The sequence below is a fragment of the Haliaeetus leucocephalus genome, unplaced genomic scaffold (assembly GCF_000737465.1).
Source record: "Haliaeetus leucocephalus isolate CR32 unplaced genomic scaffold, Haliaeetus_leucocephalus-4.0 Scaffold229, whole genome shotgun sequence".
Taxonomy (NCBI): domain Eukaryota; kingdom Metazoa; phylum Chordata; class Aves; order Accipitriformes; family Accipitridae; genus Haliaeetus; species Haliaeetus leucocephalus.
In genome coordinates, this window is record NW_010972665.1 from 1,759,324 (window position 1) to 1,777,987 (window position 18,664).

Sequence of the window (18,664 nt, forward strand, 5' to 3'; positions counted from 1 at the left end):
AAGTTTTGCATAGATTGAAATTAATTGATTGTTTAGGTAGGCTCTTAGTCTCTGGGGCTTAACAACACAACTGAAGGTATCTCTGTTTCTGTTCTTGAATATAAATTTAACTTGTACTGAAATTTGTGGGAATTTTTTCTTTGTTCCCCAGGTAACGCAAGCCCCCGCTACATAAGATGCACATCTTACAATATTCCCTGCACCTCAGATATGGCCAAACAGTCCCAAGTTCCCCTAGCTGCTGTCATAAAACCGCTGGCTACTCTACCCCCAGAGGAGGTGAGAATCATATGCAGAGTTACATAGGCACTGTATGCACTCTGAACTTGTCAGGAGAATGCTATTAAATGTCAACATTTAACAGATACGTTGAGAAGGACTGTTCAGGTAATGAAGACTAGGTAAACATTGATTCTCCCACAAGTGTGTGGCAGAGATCTGTAAGGCAGAAGAACGTTGTGTTCAAAACATTTCATATTTTGATCACGGTGATAATTTCAGCTTTTTTGCAGTAACTGTCAAACACTGTGAATGAATGACCAAAATATTAGGATGGTCACAAATGCATGCACTTCCAGTTGATCTCAATTTCTTTCTTGGCCTAAAGTATTTAAATGGTTACTAATCATTGATGTTAAGTCTTTCCTAGGATATCAAGTTGTGCAATTGCACACTGGTTAAGCTGTCCAATATACATGCACAGCACTGTGTGCTATGACAGCACAAGCCTCAGTACTGGGCACTGCGGAGCTGCACTTGTATTTCTGCCCTTGCTCTGTGCACTAACTTACTTCTAGGTGTAATGTGTGGCTAGCTAGCCTTTTACCCACTTTGTCTGCTTGCTGAGAACATGAAAGCTTCAAGACTATCACAGAGCTAGAAATTTTATAAAATATTCTAAATAATCTGGCTACTGTGTAGTGTTAGCCTGCTTGGAGCAGTGATATAAAGAAGAATACGCTGGTTAAATTTGAATACATATGTTTGCAGTATCCCGTGCCCTGTTAAACTTTAGCATCTACTAAGGAAAAGAATATCCTCTGGGTTTTAAGGGTGGTTTTTTCCTGTTGCATTTCATTAATGTTCCTGAACTATGGTTTTGATTTTGAAAACTGTTTTGTGATAAAACTGAGTAGTGAAGTTAATTCCTATATTGCTGTATTGTGGTTGGAGTTTAAAAGGAGCACAGTACGAGAATGTGGTCTTATTTGAGAAACCCGGAGGCTTGTGGAGCTGCACACTTTTAGAGAAGCTTTACAAACAACTAGTTGTTAGGTCTCCTGGCGTGTTTATGCTTTGAACAAACATTTGTGATATCCAGAAAAAACATGGCTAGGATTGGAAAATTGCCCTGGAGACCGGTCAGTTTCTAGCATTGGGAAGTTCTTTATGGCAAGGGCAAACTCCCTGTGGAGGGCCCCTTGCAACAGATGAAGGCTCAGCTGTTCAGAGCAATAAGACTGTAAATAGAGCTGAAGCTTAACATATCACTAATGAGAGGATAAATGTCTCATGAAAATAAAGCATTCAGATAAATCTAGAATATATAAAAATTCAGCACCTGGTTGCCAGATACAGGACCTTTGCCCTATGTTAATGCACAGTTCAGAAAGCAAAGCTTGAGGCTTCAGAAAGAACTATCTCTGTGCTTTCTGGGAGTAAGTGGTTACAGGAAGATCATGCATAGCACTGCAAGTTTACAGCACCCTTGTAGTTTGTTTGCATGCATGTTACTGAGGGAGAGGCTGAGGAAAAAAGCTTATTGTGTGGAAGTACAATACCAACATTGCCTGGCAGTTAGAAAACTTGAAATTTTGTTTCCCCTGAGGAGGTCAGCCTTGGGGATAAGGAGCTGAGAAATGCTGGCAGCATAACCATTGTATTGTCAATAAATGATTAATGGGGTTAAATGAGAGATGGGACACATCTGTGGCATGAAGAGGAAGAAAGTGACTAGAGCATTTGCTCAGTTCCTGCTCAATGAATATGTTGTCTCTTAAACATGATCAGAGGTTTAGGGTGACTGAGAGAATTAAGACTGGACACCTTTAGTGTCAGAAAATTTAGAAGTAAGTAGTTAAACTTTCTTTTGAGATAGATTCTTAGTTATGAAAGATGCTTTGAACTATGAATGCAGCTTGTAGCTTGCACAAGTTCTGTCTTAACCATTTTAATGTGCTTCCTGCTCATTCTGAGGTTGAGAAGCTGCAGAAGTTGCCAAGCATCTTATTCTGATTTGGCTGCAAAAAGAATATATTATCAGTAATAGTTCAAAAATGGTATTGCTACGTAACAGTTTTGAGGACTTGCTGTACAATGGGATCAAGACAAGCAGAACTTATGGATATACTGTATTTCATGGTGGACTTCAAAAATAAGTATTGGCTGAAACTTTTTTAAATGGTCTGGATGCTCTGTGTTCTTGAGTATATGGAATGCAATGACTGGCTTCTATTTTGTCAGAAAGCTTGCTTTTTACAAGGGAAAAATATAAGAGGTGAAGAGTTGCTTTTAAAAAAAACCAACCTGTGATGAAATGTAAAATTGTATGCTCGCTCCCATGAGGTTATTGCAGCCATTCTTTGCATGGCTTCAGTCTTTCATGTTCACTTGGGATACATCTGTGCTGTGTGGTGTGGTACTCCTGCTAAAGCTTATGCTCCTCAAGCAGGCTAGTATATAAGGTAGTGCAGCACCATGCTGAAGTACCTGTTTGTGTCTAAGTGGGATAGTCCATTAATTACTGCAGCCCGCAAAGAACTGCTGTGCTAGAGCTTGAGTTAAAAAGTATTTATGAAATACTTGTTCAGGCTTCCCTCACCCCCTGCGCTCTCTTCCATAGCTGCCAAAGTGCTAAATCCTATGCAATGTACAGGGAGATGGTTTTAAGCTCTGCAATATGTGTGGTCACTTCTTTCTCATCATCATGTGACCTTTCTTTTCATTTTTCTCCCCTGCTTCCACAGACCCTTCCTTATTTGGTAGACCATGGAGAATCTGGTCCTGTCCGATGTAATAGGTGCAAGGCTTATATGTGCCCTTTTATGCAATTCATTGAGGGTGGAAGGAGGTTCCAGTGTTGTTTCTGCAGCTGTGTCACTGAGGGTAAGGTTTCTTCTGGAAATCGGTCTCTAGGCTCTATTGGAGTGATCTTTGAACAAGATGCAAGCAAATAAATCTTTATCATGTTATGATCATTTATAATATATACTATGCTTTAACGTGTGTTTAGTCTTGTAAAAAAATTCATTATAAAACATGTTCAGCGCTCAGTTCTGAAATTATGTTCAAATTAAGCAGGTGCTTATGCATTGCAGTATTATTGTACCAAATTTTTAACATGAGGTGCTTGTAGCATAATGTATGCTGGTCTGAAAAATTATTTATGCTATTTTCTTAGGGTATTTCAAATTTACATTTTTCTGTGACAGACTGAGATGTACATCTAGTCAGTAGCATGAGTTAGGATTTTTTTTTCTCAGTTTTTTTCTCACAAAGCCTGTTTAAACACTGCTTAGAGATGAGATTGCAGCTAAATCTGCTGCAGCTGAATAGCAGTGTCTAATATATGCCAATTAATCTTGGTTGCTCTTCTAAATTAATATAAAACATGCTTCATTTTAAGCAGAAGTCACTATGTGCTGCTCATAGCATGACATCTGTAGATTTGTTTTGAAGGCACAGTGGAATGTAAGGTACAACAAACCTTATGGTGATATTTTGAGTGTTTCATTTGGTAGCACTGATGGCTTTTAATGGACTGTTTGTTCTTATCACCTTGGTTATGCTGTACAACTGTTTGTACAAACCAAAATGGGAAGCTGATGGGGGTTAGAAATGGCCAACTTCAAAAAACTTTTTTGTCTGGTGATTTTCAGCCTGCATGCATTCCCTGTCCCTGCCCACGCAGCAGCTGTATGAATGTCTGTACCTGTAAAAACTGAGCAGGGGCAGAAAAGGGAGGGATGCTCAGAGACTGCTGATGAAAGCAATGCTGCAAAGCCCAATGTAGTTGTACCTAATACTTGAAAACAATTTCTGCTTTCTCTGCAAAAAACAATCAGGTAATTAGCTTGTACTGGATGTGTACTTAGAGAGAAGAATGATAGGTGCTTATATATATATAGTCATAATGATATCACTTTGTTTTCTTTTGAACTGTTGAAACTTTGAATGTTTAGAATAATTTAAACATGGTGAATACTATCATTACAGATAATCTCATTTTAGTCTCCCCTGGAGCTATATAAGCAGCTATAACTGAAATAAATTTTGTTACCCTAGCAATTCTGCAGGAGGGACTCTCTGTCATGGTAGTTCATGGGGCACAAGGCAAATGCTTTCTTTGTTTCTGCAGCTGACTTTTGTAGGTGAAAACTTAGCTTAACTCCCATTTTATTTTCTGATGCCTGGTACCAGCACAAAAGTACTGGGTGCTGAGCACGTGGTTACACTTCCAGTTCCTCCTCCTTAATGCTTTACAGTCTACTGTAAGAAGTACCCTGTCTATTCTGACAAAAGGATTATGGCAGAGTGCCTAGAATGCTTTACTCTTGTGCAGCATGGGAAGGGAAGGAAAAAGCTAACTCAGCAAAATAAGGAGCTCAATCTTTTAGTAAGCCTGAATTAAGTCAGTAATGTTGTAGCCTGTAGTTTGCCTCAAACTCTATTGTAAGTCATTTGTTACTACTTATACAAGATTTTTGTATTTTTCCTTTGGACTAAATCCTTCAGAAGAATCCTAAGAGCATGTTGTAGTGACATTTCTGATATGAAACAGTGTGCCACCTGGTGCATAAGACAAACTGGGAGCAGTTTGCCTGTATTTCTTGGCTTTAATGATGCTCTTAAATTGCATTAATATTTTTAGTCATACTTGCATGCTAGCACAGAGTGCTAGCTAGCTTTCCTGGCGTTTTATTTGAAACAGCTGTTGTCATGTTAGCTCTCTAGTCACAGTGTTTTATCATGGGTGTGTCACTGAACTTAATGATTTTTCCTTTCCCAGTGCCACCTCACTACTTCCAGCATTTGGATCATACTGGAAAACGAGTAGACTTCTATGACCGACCTGAGTTATCGCTGGGGTCTTATGAGTTTCTAGCAACAGTAGACTATTGCAAGGTACGGTAGTATGTGTTTATTAATGTATTTTGTTTTGTTTTTAAATAAAAAGCCTATTTTCCTAAAAGTAAGAATGACATGAATTGTCTGGGGCTGCTTTCTAGCTGGCAGACATAATTAACAGCATTAATCCAACCCACTTCATTGTGTAAAATAATGTGCATGTCTGCTTACTTCTCAAAGTAGAGGAAGTCTTGATCACATATGGCATAATATAATTTTATTATAGGTGCCTCTGTCATTCTCTTCTGGAGCTATATAAGCAGCTATAGCTGCTGTTACTTTAGCAGGAGGGACTCTCTTGCAGTAGTCCTTGGGGCAGAAGGAGAATGTAGGAGAGATTCAGGAAAGTACTATAGTAACTATGCAATGTGCCACCTGTTGCCCAAGACAGACTTTACCTACTGAACTTCAAATACAGCCCTACTAGTTAAAAACACAAGAGTAGTGTGGAAATATATATTGTCAGAGCTGGTTTACTTATAAATTAAAGATTTAAATAATAATTAACTTCTAAGGAATAGGAAAAATACATGCAAGGTGCTTATTAAATCAACTTACATCACTGCTGAAATAAATGCTGGGAAAATAGGTGTCTAAATATTGCAACTTTATACTGGTTGCCTTCTGATGCCTCAGCTTTACTTTGAGTTAAGGGAAAAACCAATTCTCTTGCTTCTAACAGTGTAAGAAGCATTTTTACTTCAAACAAGATGCAATCTTCCCAGCTTTTTTGAAAGTTCTTCTGTTTTGTTTTTGCTGTGTGCTCCTTCCAGTATGACCTATAGACTTCAGAAAACTGTTGACTGAAACAATTTTTTTCCTTCCCAAAGCAAACCTGATATTTAAGTAGAAGGGAAAGGTTGCAGTTCTCAGAGAGGAAAATATTTTGCTTTATATTGATGAAATCACCTATAACAAGTCTTCCAAAGTCTTGAGAACTGGCAGGAAACTTCCCTGTCTACTTCCCTATCTGGCCTAGTCATGTAAATGGATGATTTGGTTATAACTAGCCTGTTCTTCACTGAGCAATGGTAAAATCAGTCTAGGGCATGCAATGCCAGTCCATTTCAAGCACAGTGTGCTTACATGACTGTTAGTTGGGCAGGGATGGGAGAATGATCTGAAGAAAAGATTACTGCTCATGAGTAGAAAAGTACATGAAAGCTATTAGAGTTTTGACCAGCATTCATTTGTCCGTGTTACAGAGCTGTTACATGGGCTGTATTACATGGCCATAATGTGACTTCTTCCCTTTCTTCCACAGAATAACAAGTTTCCCAGTCCACCTGCTTTCATTTTCATGATTGATGTGTCTTACAATGCTGTGAAGAGTGGCTTAGTGAGGCTAATATGTGAAGAATTAAAGTCACTCCTAGATTACCTGCCCAGGTAGGTATATTGTGTACTACTGTAACCAGTCAAAATGGGGAAAATTGTCACTTTTTCCCTTTAAAAGAAGCTAGAAATTAGAAAATTATTTGATAATCCTATCAAGCTTTTCTTTAGAAAAAGGCCAAGCAGAACATCTTTCTGAATACCTTTCTAGGTGAAGATAAATTTTCCTTCCTTTCATTTTTCCCTTATCCCTATTGTGTTGGGTTCTGTGTAATGATTTCACTACCTACTTAGATGTGAAGGCAAGTATGTCTCTTGCAGGGAAGGCAACATGGAAGAATCAGCCATTCGAGTAGGCTTTGTCACCTACAACAAAGTGTTACACTTCTATAACGTGAAGAGCTCATTGGCACAGCCACAAATGATGGTTGTCTCAGATGTGGCAGATATGTTTGTGCCACTCCTTGATGGTTTTCTGGTGAATGTGAACGAGTCCAGGACAGTTATTGCCAGGTAATGGGAATTGATTTACAATGTGTGTAGTAAACTTCTTGTTTGGTAGATTCAAGTGTTGCATGCTTATTTGTCATGTTGTTCACCTAGAAGTCACTCCACGTATTTTAACTTCCTATACTCTGAGATTAAGCTGGCAAAGTAGGTTGGGAAAAGTCATGGGGTAAGGGTGTATTTGGCTTGTAGTGCAGCCTGGCAGAAGGTATATATAAGGAGATTTAGTATAGAAGGGCATTTCTGGGGAAAAAAAAACCAAACCAAAACACAACTAGAATGATGCAGAGTGAAAGTTGTAAGAATACTGAATCACTATCTTTAAGGCAACTGCCTAAATAACTGAAAACTGAGACAACAGTGGTGTCTAATTTTGGTTCTGTGGAGAAAATTGAATGAGTGGGATAGAGAAGATAAAATCTAAAAGGAAAGATAGAGAAATTAGCAAAGTTTTGGCAGACTGTTTAACATGATACTTGAACTGTAATTAAATTATGCTGTGTTGGTTGCTAACTATGTTTTGGGAACTAGACATGGCACTGCTTGTTTTTAAAGAAAATTTCTAGCCTATTCTGTAGTGCATTAACAAACATAAATACAAAGCTCTGGATTAAACCTATTAATCTTTGAATAGTACACAGGATGCTTGGCAAACAGAGGCCAAGCATCACTAGTCTTTCCTAAGAGTTTACTTACCAATATATATTGGAATATGTTAAAAGAGCAAGAATGCAGAAGAGCTATTGGAGCAGGCATCAGCTGAGGCTATGCAGCAAGCACTGGGGATATGGATGAGAAAAGCCAATGAAGAATGACAAGGCATCATTTTTTTCACAGATAAATGATGAGATGCCAAACACCGTAAAAATTATAAAAATTTACAGACATATTAGGGACTTCTGTTTAAACCACCTCTGTCTCCTAGGTCATCAACTGCAACTGTGGCTTTTCCAATTAAATGGAATATTGAATTCCTCTTTTTTCTTGTTCTTTGCTAGTTTGTTGGATCAGATTCCAGAAATGTTTGCAGACACAAGAGAAACAGAAACTGTTTTTGCACCTGTGATTCAAGCAGGGCTGGAGGCGCTGAAGGTTAGTAAATGCATTGTCACAGGAAGTTGTTTTCAGTCTGAGTACTCTGAAGTTCATATTCTGCTAACACACACTAATAAGACAATTTGTAAGTTTTTCATAGTCATTTTGTGGTAGGTGCAGTACATGTAGGGAGTACTTGGCTCATTCTTCAAGTGCATGTACCTCTGGTTCTATGTAGCTATCTATCTGTTCTCTACCCAATTTTTTTTTAGTGATTTTTTGCTCACAGTACAAGACATCTGGCTTACTCTCAGTTACCTGGCTGCATTTTGCTTTGAACAGTTTACAGAACCTACAAAAAAAAAAAACCAAAAAACAAACAAAACTCAAAAACCTCCAACATTAAAACCAAGTGCTGAAGTCCATCATGTCTCATTGAGGAGTTCTGTAATATGGTGTCTTTCTAATCCTGTGCTTGAAGCTCTGGTATAATCTTAAATAAAAGGAGAGAATACAATCTGTTGAAGTTGCCCGCAACAATGTGATAACCAAGTAAACCTTTCCTAAAGTTCTTCCATTCCAGTACTTCATCCAGATAATTACATGCATGTTCTAACTCTGACTTGTATATACTGATAGAATTGACTGCCTGTATGATTCCATCCGAAACTGTTCATATAGCTCTATTTGTCTGTCATGTAAGTCCTTAGAAGTCTCTCTTAAACTCAGTTTTCATGACAATTGCTCAGTCAAGAAATAATATACATTACTAATTGATTGTTTACATACTGCTTGTGTCAGAGAAAATAACCTACTAAACATTGGCTAGTGGTGACATAGGTTATTGATTTAAAATTAATGTTCTGTTGAAGCTCAGATTACAAAATCCTTTGCCATTTCTGTGACTCTTTTACACAAACTCAGTAGCTGCAAATCAGAGAAGAAAACAGTCTAACACCTTTGCGCAAAACCTTTTGTAGCTGAGTCCTGCTTACTGCTCTGTGTCTCCTTGGAGCCAGTCCTTTTCTTCCTGCCATGGAACTAGCGCAGGTCCAATAGAACTGAAGCTTGCTTTTCTGTAACTGACAAGTAAGCTGTGCTCCCTGTATTGGATACCACTGAAGTAACCACGTGCTGAGCCTGTGTATCTGATAGAGAGCCTTCCTGACATAAAGAAGTGAAGAAAAGAGGATGCTTGAATGCTTGTACTTGAATCACGGTTTCCCTTACCGTTTTTGTAATCGTTCTAACCTGTGCTATTGCACTCGCTTTCCTGCAGGCAGCTGAGTGTGCTGGCAAGCTCTTCATTTTCCATACCTCTCTGCCCATTGCAGAGGCCCCAGGGAAGTTAAAGAACAGGGATGACAAGAAACTGATCAACACAGATAAGGAGAAGGTAATAATGACTTGCATGATGCTTACATAACAGGTCTATATTATACTCTTTATGGGATAAAATAACTCTGAAACAACATTAAAAAAATTACAAGGGTAGCACGTAATGTAACCATCCCAGCTAATATCTTTTAACATTGCACTCTTATCTTCTGTTCTCAAGCAGAGCTGTGTAGACTTGACATCATAAGGACAGTGCTGGTATGAGAACAAGAAGAGAGAGGTCTAGATTCTTATACAGGATAAAATACCATAGCTGGGTTAAAGTAAATGTGCTGAGCTTACAATTAAAGCAGAATGTGTAGTAATTTCATAATATTCAACAGTTCTTCAAAGGCAAGGTCAGGAAGAATTTATATGATCCTAATTTCCCTGAAGAGAGACTTAAAGTATAAAAGTGTATTGACTGGGATTATAAATGGGATCTCACTTTCCTTTTCATACCACAAACTTCTGATGTCATCTCTGACTTCCTTTCCTAGACTTTGTTTCAACCACAGACAAGCTTTTACAACAACTTGGCCAAGGACTGTGTGGCCCAGGGCTGCTGTGTGGATTTGTTCCTGTTTCCAAACCAGTATTTGGATGTGGCGACACTAGGTGTAGTAACTTACCAGACAGGAGGATCTATTTATAAGTATGCTTATTTCCAGGTGAGAGTGACATTGACTCAGACTGGTATTTGATGTAAATAAGGATTATTGTTTAGTTAAGAGTTCTTTTTCACAGTGTGAACCATAGTGAACAAGTACTTCTTTGGAAATAAATTGCTACTTAAATTTCAAGATTTTCACCAAAATGATTTAGTTAGCTTTATGTCTTTACACAAAATATATCTATTAATAACAAAAACAACAACAAGAAAAGCTATGCTGTTACCTTTTAGCACAATATTTTATTAGCAGGGCACTGAGCCCTCTATGATGCCTGATTTTTAGACTGAGACTGCAGGAGATAGTACCTGTTTTTAAATTACTTTATGATTTATGGAGCAGCTCTGATTTATGAGAGTATGAAACTTGAATTATTGCTTGTGTTCTAGCTGGAGACAGACCAGGATAGGTTCCTGAATGACTTGAGAAGAGATGTCCAGAAAGAAGTGGGATTTGATGCTGTAATGAGAGTTCGCACAAGCACAGGTGGGTGTTAGTATGAATGAGTCTTAATAAATTGATCACTTCAAGCATGTTATATGGGAAGCAATAGATTTTTCCCTAATTTAAAACATCTTGAGATTAGGCTATGCAAAAAGCTCTGCTAAAGCTTTGAAATTCTGAGACTTTTTTAGAGCAAAGATACCTGCTGAAATCTATCAAGATAACTTAGTGTTGTCAAGATAACTTAGTGTCACCGATGACAGGATTTTCAGGGCTCCAAAGGCTGGCTGTCTTGTTATTCTGTTGAAAATTGTGGTTCACGTTGGGGTTTTTTCTTTTTTAGGTATTCGAGCAACTGACTTTTTTGGAGCTTTCTATATGAGCAACACAACTGATGTAGAGATGGCAGGTTTGGACTGTGATAAAACAATCACAGTGGAATTCAAGCACGATGACAAACTGAGTGAAGATAGTGGTGCACTCCTTCAGGTGAGGGGGGAGGCTTTCTAGGAGAAAGAACTGAGTTGACAATTTAGAATTGTCAACAAAACTGTGTCAAGGCAGAACCAAATCTCAACTGGGGGCAGTGCCAGTTGCAGGAGAGGATGAGGTTGCTCTGAACTGAAGTATTAGACACTCCTTCAAGGAACTGTTCATTCTTTTCTTCTGCCCCTTACTATACCCTTAACCTTTGAGCATCCTTGTTCTCAGGGTGAGCTAGATTGCTTCAAACTACAATCTATTTTCCAAGACCAGTTGCCTTAATATAAACTGCTAACATTGCTGCTTGTTCTTTCATTGACCCTGATTCTTAGCATATGCTTTTAGCTTATTGTGCAAGTCTTTTACATAATTATCTTATTTGTTTAGGTATCTGAGTCCTAGTTTTTATTGAATTATATTCAGGCCCTGCCTTTCTTGTTGTAGCTGGACCTAATTTTTCTGTATTCTGGCATTTTTGTCTTCTACAGTGTGCTCTGTTATACACAAGTTGCGCGGGACAGCGACGACTCCGCATTCACAACCTCTCCTTAAACTGTTGCATACAGCTTGCTGACCTCTACCGAAACTGTGAGACAGACACTCTCATCAATTACTTGGCTAAATATGGTAAGGGTAAATATGGTAACAAGAACTGCAACCTTTAACTGCTGTTAAAATGCCTGTTATTACCCAACACCACCTGTTAATTCTCTTTGCATCAAATATCAGGTGGCAATCCTGATACTTCAGTCATTTATGGAAAAGAGCATAAAGTTGTGATGATAGTATTGTTGCTTAGGATGAGAGGTATGGATAGAGGGTGTAGGCTTATCCTTTATACAAATTCTTGTCTAAATTTTATTAATAGAGGTTTGTGTTGACAGCTATCTGAATTCATCCTTGTATTTATTTTTGCACTGGTTTAGTTCGTTCTCTGACTGTTCCAGAATTTTGCTCTGGCAATAGGAAATGGTGGCCTTTGCTCATAGATCTGGGTTAAATGTCATACTTTTATGCGTTGTGCCCTATTTACCCTTCCTAGTTAGCAGTAAAAGCCTACAAATCCAGCAGAGATTTAGAGTTGTGTATGTTTATTGCTATTAAAATGTAAGAAACAGTCCATTTTCAGTCCATTAAAGAAAGATGGCCAGGCTATAAAAGGAGTTTTTATAGTACCTCATGCTTTCATGTATGACTAAGTGTATTTTAAAGTACATGGGAGATAGAGAGTTGAAGAATATGTAATAAAACCAAGTAAATGAGCTTCTTCAGATCTTTAGCAGGAATTTGTCATCTCTTTCCCACAAGTTTGAAGGGGAGGGGAAAAAAGACTTTCATAAACAGTAGTTGTTTAAATTTACTTTGTGGAAGTAGCGTTGTTTTTTTTTACTTTTCATGAGTAATCACTTGATAGCTGTCCATCTCTTTCCTCTTTCTGTGCAGCATATCGTGGCGTTCTGAATAGTCCAGTAAAGACTGTACGAGATGCACTGATCAACCAGTGTGCCCAGATCCTAGCTTGCTATCGAAAGAACTGTGCTAGTCCCTCTTCTGCTGGCCAGGTAAACTCTGGATGCTTTCACTTGAATCATAGGCTTGTGTATTAAAAGGTGATGAGAGCTTTTTCCTACTTAACCTGCTGAATCAAAAAAAGTCAATTGCTTTGCTCAGCAGAAATTTGCAAAGAGAATACTCAGGGAAGTAGAGAGACTGCAGTAAAACTATAGTTGAGAATGGCTTCTTGGACATCTGTCTGGAGCCCAGGATTAGACTATCAGCTTTCACTCCTCACACTTTGTTGGTTCATGCAAGCCTTGTTTTGTCAGGCATAAGCTTATTCAGCAAGACAGCTGACCAACTTCTGTCTGCTTGTGACTTGTAGCTGATCCTCCCTGAATGCATGAAGCTGCTTCCTGTGTACTTGAATTGTGTGTTGAAGAGTGATGTCCTTCAGCCTGGTCCAGAGGTCACAACAGATGACCGTGCCTACATTCGTCAGTTAGTCACATCCATGGATGTGGCAGAAACAAATGTTTTCTTTTATCCCAGGCTTTTGCCCCTGGTGAGTAATTCAGGATATTCTTGAGACTTGTTGTTGTCTTTACTCATTGTAAGGACTGGCATTTATATTTTAGCAAGGGAAAGCAATTTGAGAAGGATTTGGGATCTGCTATCTGTTAGGATACTTCAATTTATTCCACTCAGTGATAGATGCATTACTACATCTTGTGAATTTACTGGGGAATTTTTTTCCTGAGCTGTGAGCATAGGACTAGTGGCAAAAACAACACTTTTGACCCTTTCATCGTCTTTTAAAAGTCATGAAGCTTCTTGTAATTTTTTGTAGTAATTTTCATCATTGCAGGGCAACTCCATGTACTATTCTGACTTTTCAGTACCATAGTTACTGGAATAACATTAACAACTAATTACATTCCTACTCCAGGAGGCAATATTGGAACTACAGAGTAATTTCACAGAAGCCTTACGTTCTCTTTTGCTGACAAAGAGTCTCTGATCTGCTTGTGTATCATGTTCAGTAAGAAAAATAAGCTAAGGAGATGATACTTCAGTCACAGCTATTGCAGTCTTATGAGTCCTAGAAATGAGAACACCTTTGGGGTCTTAGTAGCAGAAGTCTTCAGGATTTCATAAGATGTTCTTAGTTTATAACTTTTGTTTTGTTTTGTTTTGTTTTGTTTTTTATTTCACTTTAAAACAGGCCAAAGCAGATGTCAACAGTGACTCCTTGCCAGCAGCAATCCGGAACTCAGAGGAACGTCTCTCCAAGGGTGACATATACCTGCTGGAGAATGGGCTAAACATCTTTGTGTGGGTGGGAGTCAACGTGCAGCAAGGCCTGATCCAGAACCTCTTTGGAGTGTCATCCTTCAGTCAGATTAGCAGCGCCTTGGTGAGCTGGATGGCAGTGCAGGAGCTAGTGTCTGTGATAGTAGCCCAAAATTTAGAACAATGAGAAAGAAAGCTGAGAAAATAGTGTTAAATTTTTCATACTGGGAACAAGAGAAGCACAGATGTGAAACTAGTGGAAATGTCCCTAGTCTGGGCACGTCAGGCATGTTTTTATCTAGCTTTATTTGACATTCCACATCTCCACTGACAGTGAGGAAAACAGTCAATACATAAATGGAATGAATAATTGACCTTTAATTCTGATATCATGTTACATTCTCTTTTAACTAGTTGAGATCAAAGAGATTACATGTCAGTGGGGGTAGATGCATCTCTACCCTTATGTAAGATGACAAAACTGCTGAGTTTTGTTTAATCTTGCCTCTACTTCGTGTGACTAATGGGGATTGGATAACTTTCATTCCAGAGTACCCTGCCTGTCTTGGAAAACCCCTTTTCAAAGAAAGTACGATCTATTGTTGACATGCTTCAAGTGCAGAGATCCCGCTACATGAAGGTAAAAATGTTGTCCCCCATTCATAGCTTTAAATCCCCTTCCCTTTTAGTAGAGCAGGTGATGCCTGGTAATGCTGCAATGCTGAACTTATTCTTCCTGATTTCATAAATGTAATTCAAACAAAGTTTTCAAGGATCTGAAAGAAAATTTGTTACTAGTTTTGGAGTTCTGTGCTTACCATAGTTCTAAAACTAATTTTTTTCAGACCTATTATAATATACTACTGCACAAACCATGTACATGGTATTTTCCTTCTGTTTAGAAAGGATTGAGACTTAACCCAGCTTAGTTACAGAAGTCAAAGCACATAAGCCATATATGCTGTGATTCTGGTTATCTCTTTTTGGATTTTTGAGCTATTTACCTTTTTGCTCCTTTTTCCAAGAACATAATTCTGCTAACTACTCACTGTTGGTTTTGTTCTTGTTTTGGTTTTTGTAGTTAATAATTGTGAAGCAAGAAGATAAGCTGGAAATGCTGTTCAAACACTTTCTGGTGGAGGACAAGAGCCTAAGTGGGGGAGCTTCATATGTGGACTTCCTGTGTCACATGCACAAGGAGATTCGGCAGCTACTGAGCTAGAGGAGGGAGTGATGCTGGAACTCAGCAGTGACATTTCAGTCTCCACTAATGACCTGATCAGAAGGCCCAGCGCCCTCCAAAAGGACAACATAGAAATCTGTACAATTCCATAATTTTTAATACACATTGCATAAGCAGAAATCCTTTCAACTTCTCCCAGTCCCGTATGAGAGATGAAAAATTTTCCTGGTGAGGGCTAAAAAAAAAAAAAAAAAGGCCTTTGATACCAGGTCTTTTACTTGCATCTGAATTGTTTCCTGTGCTTGGCAGGAGTTCACACACCCACCCCACCCCACCCCCCCATGCTCGCTAATCCTGTCGTAATGAATGTAGTTTTTTTGGTTCACTGTACATGATTCAACATTGGGTGAAAACGCGATAACTCTTCAAAATTTCTGGTAGTTGCTGTGTGTTTGTATGGGCGCGTGTGCATGCTCCAAGTGTGAAGAGGATGTGCAGGTGGGGAGGACAAGAGGCAGGTCAGGTGATGGGAGCTGGAGCAGCCAAACATTTTCTGTCTCCTCTTCAGAAGGAATCATGACGTTGCAGAGCACAAATGTATCATGTGGCTGCCTGAACCAGAAATCCATGAAAAAGGAAAAGAGTGGTAAGCCAGGAGGTAACAGGGCAAACTTCTTTCCACAATCTTCCCTGTACTATAAGTTGCTGTGCAGATCTGTAATGGAGTAAGTAGTAGTTCAGTGAGCAACAATCAACAGCTTCTGAACAGTGTAGGGGTAGAGACAGTGCTTCCCATTGGCGTGTGTGGTGACTCCTTTCCTTCTCATTGCACAGCTCTAATGTCCTACTCAATCCATGTTCCATGGCCTCTCCTGCAGAGCTTACCTGTCTATCCAGATGGTGGTGGGAACAAAAGCCTCTTAACCTTAAGCAGAAAATACTTTTAACAAGGTGATGTGGGGCTGTCTAGGAACTGGATGATAAGGAAGTGGCCGTTTTCAACAATATTATTGTGAATCATAGCAAACAAGCAGGAATTTGATTTATACTGATGCAAATTTAAGACTGCTTTGTATCCTGGAATACAAGGAAGGGGATACAAATACTAAGATTTAGACTGTACTGTAGTAGGTATTGCAAGTACCTGATTTCACTTATTGAAAGCATCTGGGCCATAGTGAAGAGTCTCATTACTGGATGTTTATACCCTCCCCCATTCTACCTACTGATCAGCTTGCACAAAACCTTTTTATAAGCCTGTTTGTTAAACTAAAATACCTCAGACAGATTAATCCATCCACTTTGGCCACTCTGCTGCTCTATTCTGTAAGGGTGGATGAGAATACTCCTGTGAAGAGGGAGCGAGTGTAAATCAAATTCAGAATTCTAAGGGCTTCGTTTATTCACTTTTGAAAGGGGGCTTGTATATTTTAGCTTGAACACTTAACAAGTGTTCTTACAATACCCAGGAGTTTAAGCTACCAGTAGCACTAAAAGTGGAAGGAAGAATGTGGGTGGATTAGAGAACGTATTATCTGGGCTTGATATTTCAGAGGAAAGTCCTTGTTAAGATCAGAAAAATATCTGGCTGTGGTTTTAGTTCCATATCCTGTAGCATGTATATAAATTCATTTTTCGTCTAATGCTGCTAGTTTGTCTTCCCTCCCATCACTACACCGAAAGGGGAGTATGAAAATTATAATGGAGAAACTCTTTCAAGATGTAGCTGACAGAACCTTCAGCTTTTTTGTATGAATGTGGCCGAATTTTTACTCCACGTACTGCCTCCAACCAAAAAAATCTAGAGGATTTTTAACCAGAGGAGAAAAAGAACTTCCCAGGAATATAAGGCACAGCAACCACAGACTTCCACAAATACTAATTTCTAGTATTAATATTGGGGGGTGTGGGGGTGGAAATGAAATCATAAATGAACCTTTCATTTTCTTCACTTGTTTTTCCAATGCATCTTTTAATTTGTAAAGAAATAAAAATATATTAAGATGTATTTTATGTCATTGTTAGTAAATAAACACTGCTTATTTTTCCAAACCCTGTATTTTGCGGGAGGGAGGCAATGGGAAGGGCTGAAGTCTAGCTGACTGATCCTTTATAATCCAATCTTCTGCTGACCAAATTCAGGCTTTTTTTTTTTTTTCTTCACACTGAATGATGATAAGAAATTCAACAAGTCAACAGAAGAAGGTGCTGTTTAATCTCAGTGTTACTTTGATTAGATGATTGCTTTTTTAACTTTCTGCCCCTTCTGAACTTTCATTTTGCAAAGAGATTTCCCTTTAACGCAACTTGAGTCGGATTGATTGGGGGTTTTTTGTTCTACTTTGGAAAGTATTACACTTACCTTGTGACAATGTTAACTTAAAGACTTCTGCAGTCTTAAATTTTTCAGAGAAATAGAGCTCCTCTTTCAGAGTTAAGATAGCAGGGAAGCTGGGTGGGTTGGTTTTTTGTTTGGTTTTTTTTGGGGGGGGGGTGTCCTAACTGCAACAATAAAGTTCAGAGTGAACTAGCAGTGTAACTTGACTGTAGCCTAGAACATCAATATTGTACAATTTGCTGGTAACATTACAACAATCTGTATGAAAGGACAAGACAATAATTGCTAAATATCCAATGCTACTTGGTTTGCTGTAGAATATTTTTGAGATTACTCTCCTACAGAATGTACATTATGTCCAGAATCTGCTACTGAACTGTTATATTGCAATAATGATAGGCCTCGTGGATCTTGTACATTAATCGTGTGGAGTAAATGTGCTTGTGGGCATTTTTGTGGCAGCACCCCTTCTGATGCATGTGGAAGTTGCCTTGCAGAGCCCATGTCTGTTAGCGTGCTGTGGCAATGTAAGTGGAGGAGCTGGTGGGGATGGCGTGGGGGTGGTAGTCTTTCTGCACGGGCTGTGGTGTTTCTGAATCCTGCCCGAGCAGTGTCAAGACCTAACTTTTCAAAGGAAAGCGAAACAATTCATGTGTCTTAACCTGTTCCTTATACAGACAGAGAATACTTATTTGCTGGTGTCCGTAGTAATTGAATTATCAGTGATGAGTATTGTGATTGGGATTAAGGTCTCTCTTCAGGAATGAGTTTGAAGCTTTTAGCGACTCTATAACCGAGTGGTAATTCTAGCATACTTCTGTTGGATTTTTATAATGTAGCCCAAGCTCAGTATCTGCAAAGCTAATCTACCCCTTACAGAGTATTTTAACACCAAAGAAGTTAGTTAAGGTTGGTACAGAAAAGCAGCTTCAAGGGAGCTTTAAACCAGCCTCTAGATGTGAAGAACCCCAACATTTCTGTTAGTAAAAGGCGTTTTCTGCTCCCTCCCTCTATGGTTTTCAGCAGGAGCTAAGCGGGGTGTACTTTCTTGCACCACCTAACCCCCCCGCCCGGTACCGCCCCTCCGCAGGGGTGTTTGCTCTCGGTATGCTGTGCCTCAGAGAAATAGCTCGCGTTCTGCCCTGTCAGCTGGAGGGGCTGCGGGCGCAGGTGCGTTAGAGGCAGAGAGGATTTACACCCCCTTGAACTAAGGCTGCGCCGCTACGGAAGCGCTGCCGTTGTCGTGACAGAGCCGTGTCACGTTTCGCGGCCCCCGCTAGCCACTTGTAATTTACGTTGAGGATACGAAGTGACGGGAGAGGGAGAAAGGCGGTGCGGCGGCGGAGCCCGCCTCCGCCCGGCCCCGGCCCTCAC

The 18,664-nt window shown here is 39.3% G+C and overlaps 1 protein-coding gene across 2 annotated transcripts in view; it reads left to right on the forward strand.

Moving 5' to 3' along the window:
- SEC24C (SEC24 family member C) overlaps positions 1 to 17,000 on the forward strand; it is a 30,948-nt gene extending 13,948 nt beyond the window's left edge. For both annotated transcript variants that reach the window (XM_010567755.1, XM_010567756.1), the window contains 16 exons: positions 152 to 279; positions 2,967 to 3,105; positions 5,009 to 5,124; positions 6,392 to 6,516; positions 6,784 to 6,975; positions 7,968 to 8,061; positions 9,284 to 9,400; positions 9,882 to 10,052; positions 10,442 to 10,538; positions 10,840 to 10,985; positions 11,468 to 11,606; positions 12,423 to 12,541; positions 12,862 to 13,041; positions 13,702 to 13,893; positions 14,320 to 14,409; positions 14,851 to 17,000. In XM_010567755.1, coding sequence (XP_010566057.1) covers positions 152 to 279; positions 2,967 to 3,105; positions 5,009 to 5,124; positions 6,392 to 6,516; positions 6,784 to 6,975; positions 7,968 to 8,061; positions 9,284 to 9,400; positions 9,882 to 10,052; positions 10,442 to 10,538; positions 10,840 to 10,985; positions 11,468 to 11,606; positions 12,423 to 12,541; positions 12,862 to 13,041; positions 13,702 to 13,893; positions 14,320 to 14,409; positions 14,851 to 14,991 — 2,186 coding nt within the window. In that variant the 3' untranslated portion in view covers positions 14,992 to 17,000. The remainder of the gene's footprint in view (positions 1 to 151; positions 280 to 2,966; positions 3,106 to 5,008; positions 5,125 to 6,391; positions 6,517 to 6,783; positions 6,976 to 7,967; positions 8,062 to 9,283; positions 9,401 to 9,881; positions 10,053 to 10,441; positions 10,539 to 10,839; positions 10,986 to 11,467; positions 11,607 to 12,422; positions 12,542 to 12,861; positions 13,042 to 13,701; positions 13,894 to 14,319; positions 14,410 to 14,850) is intronic.
- The last annotated feature ends 1,664 nt before the right edge of the window (positions 17,001 to 18,664 follow it).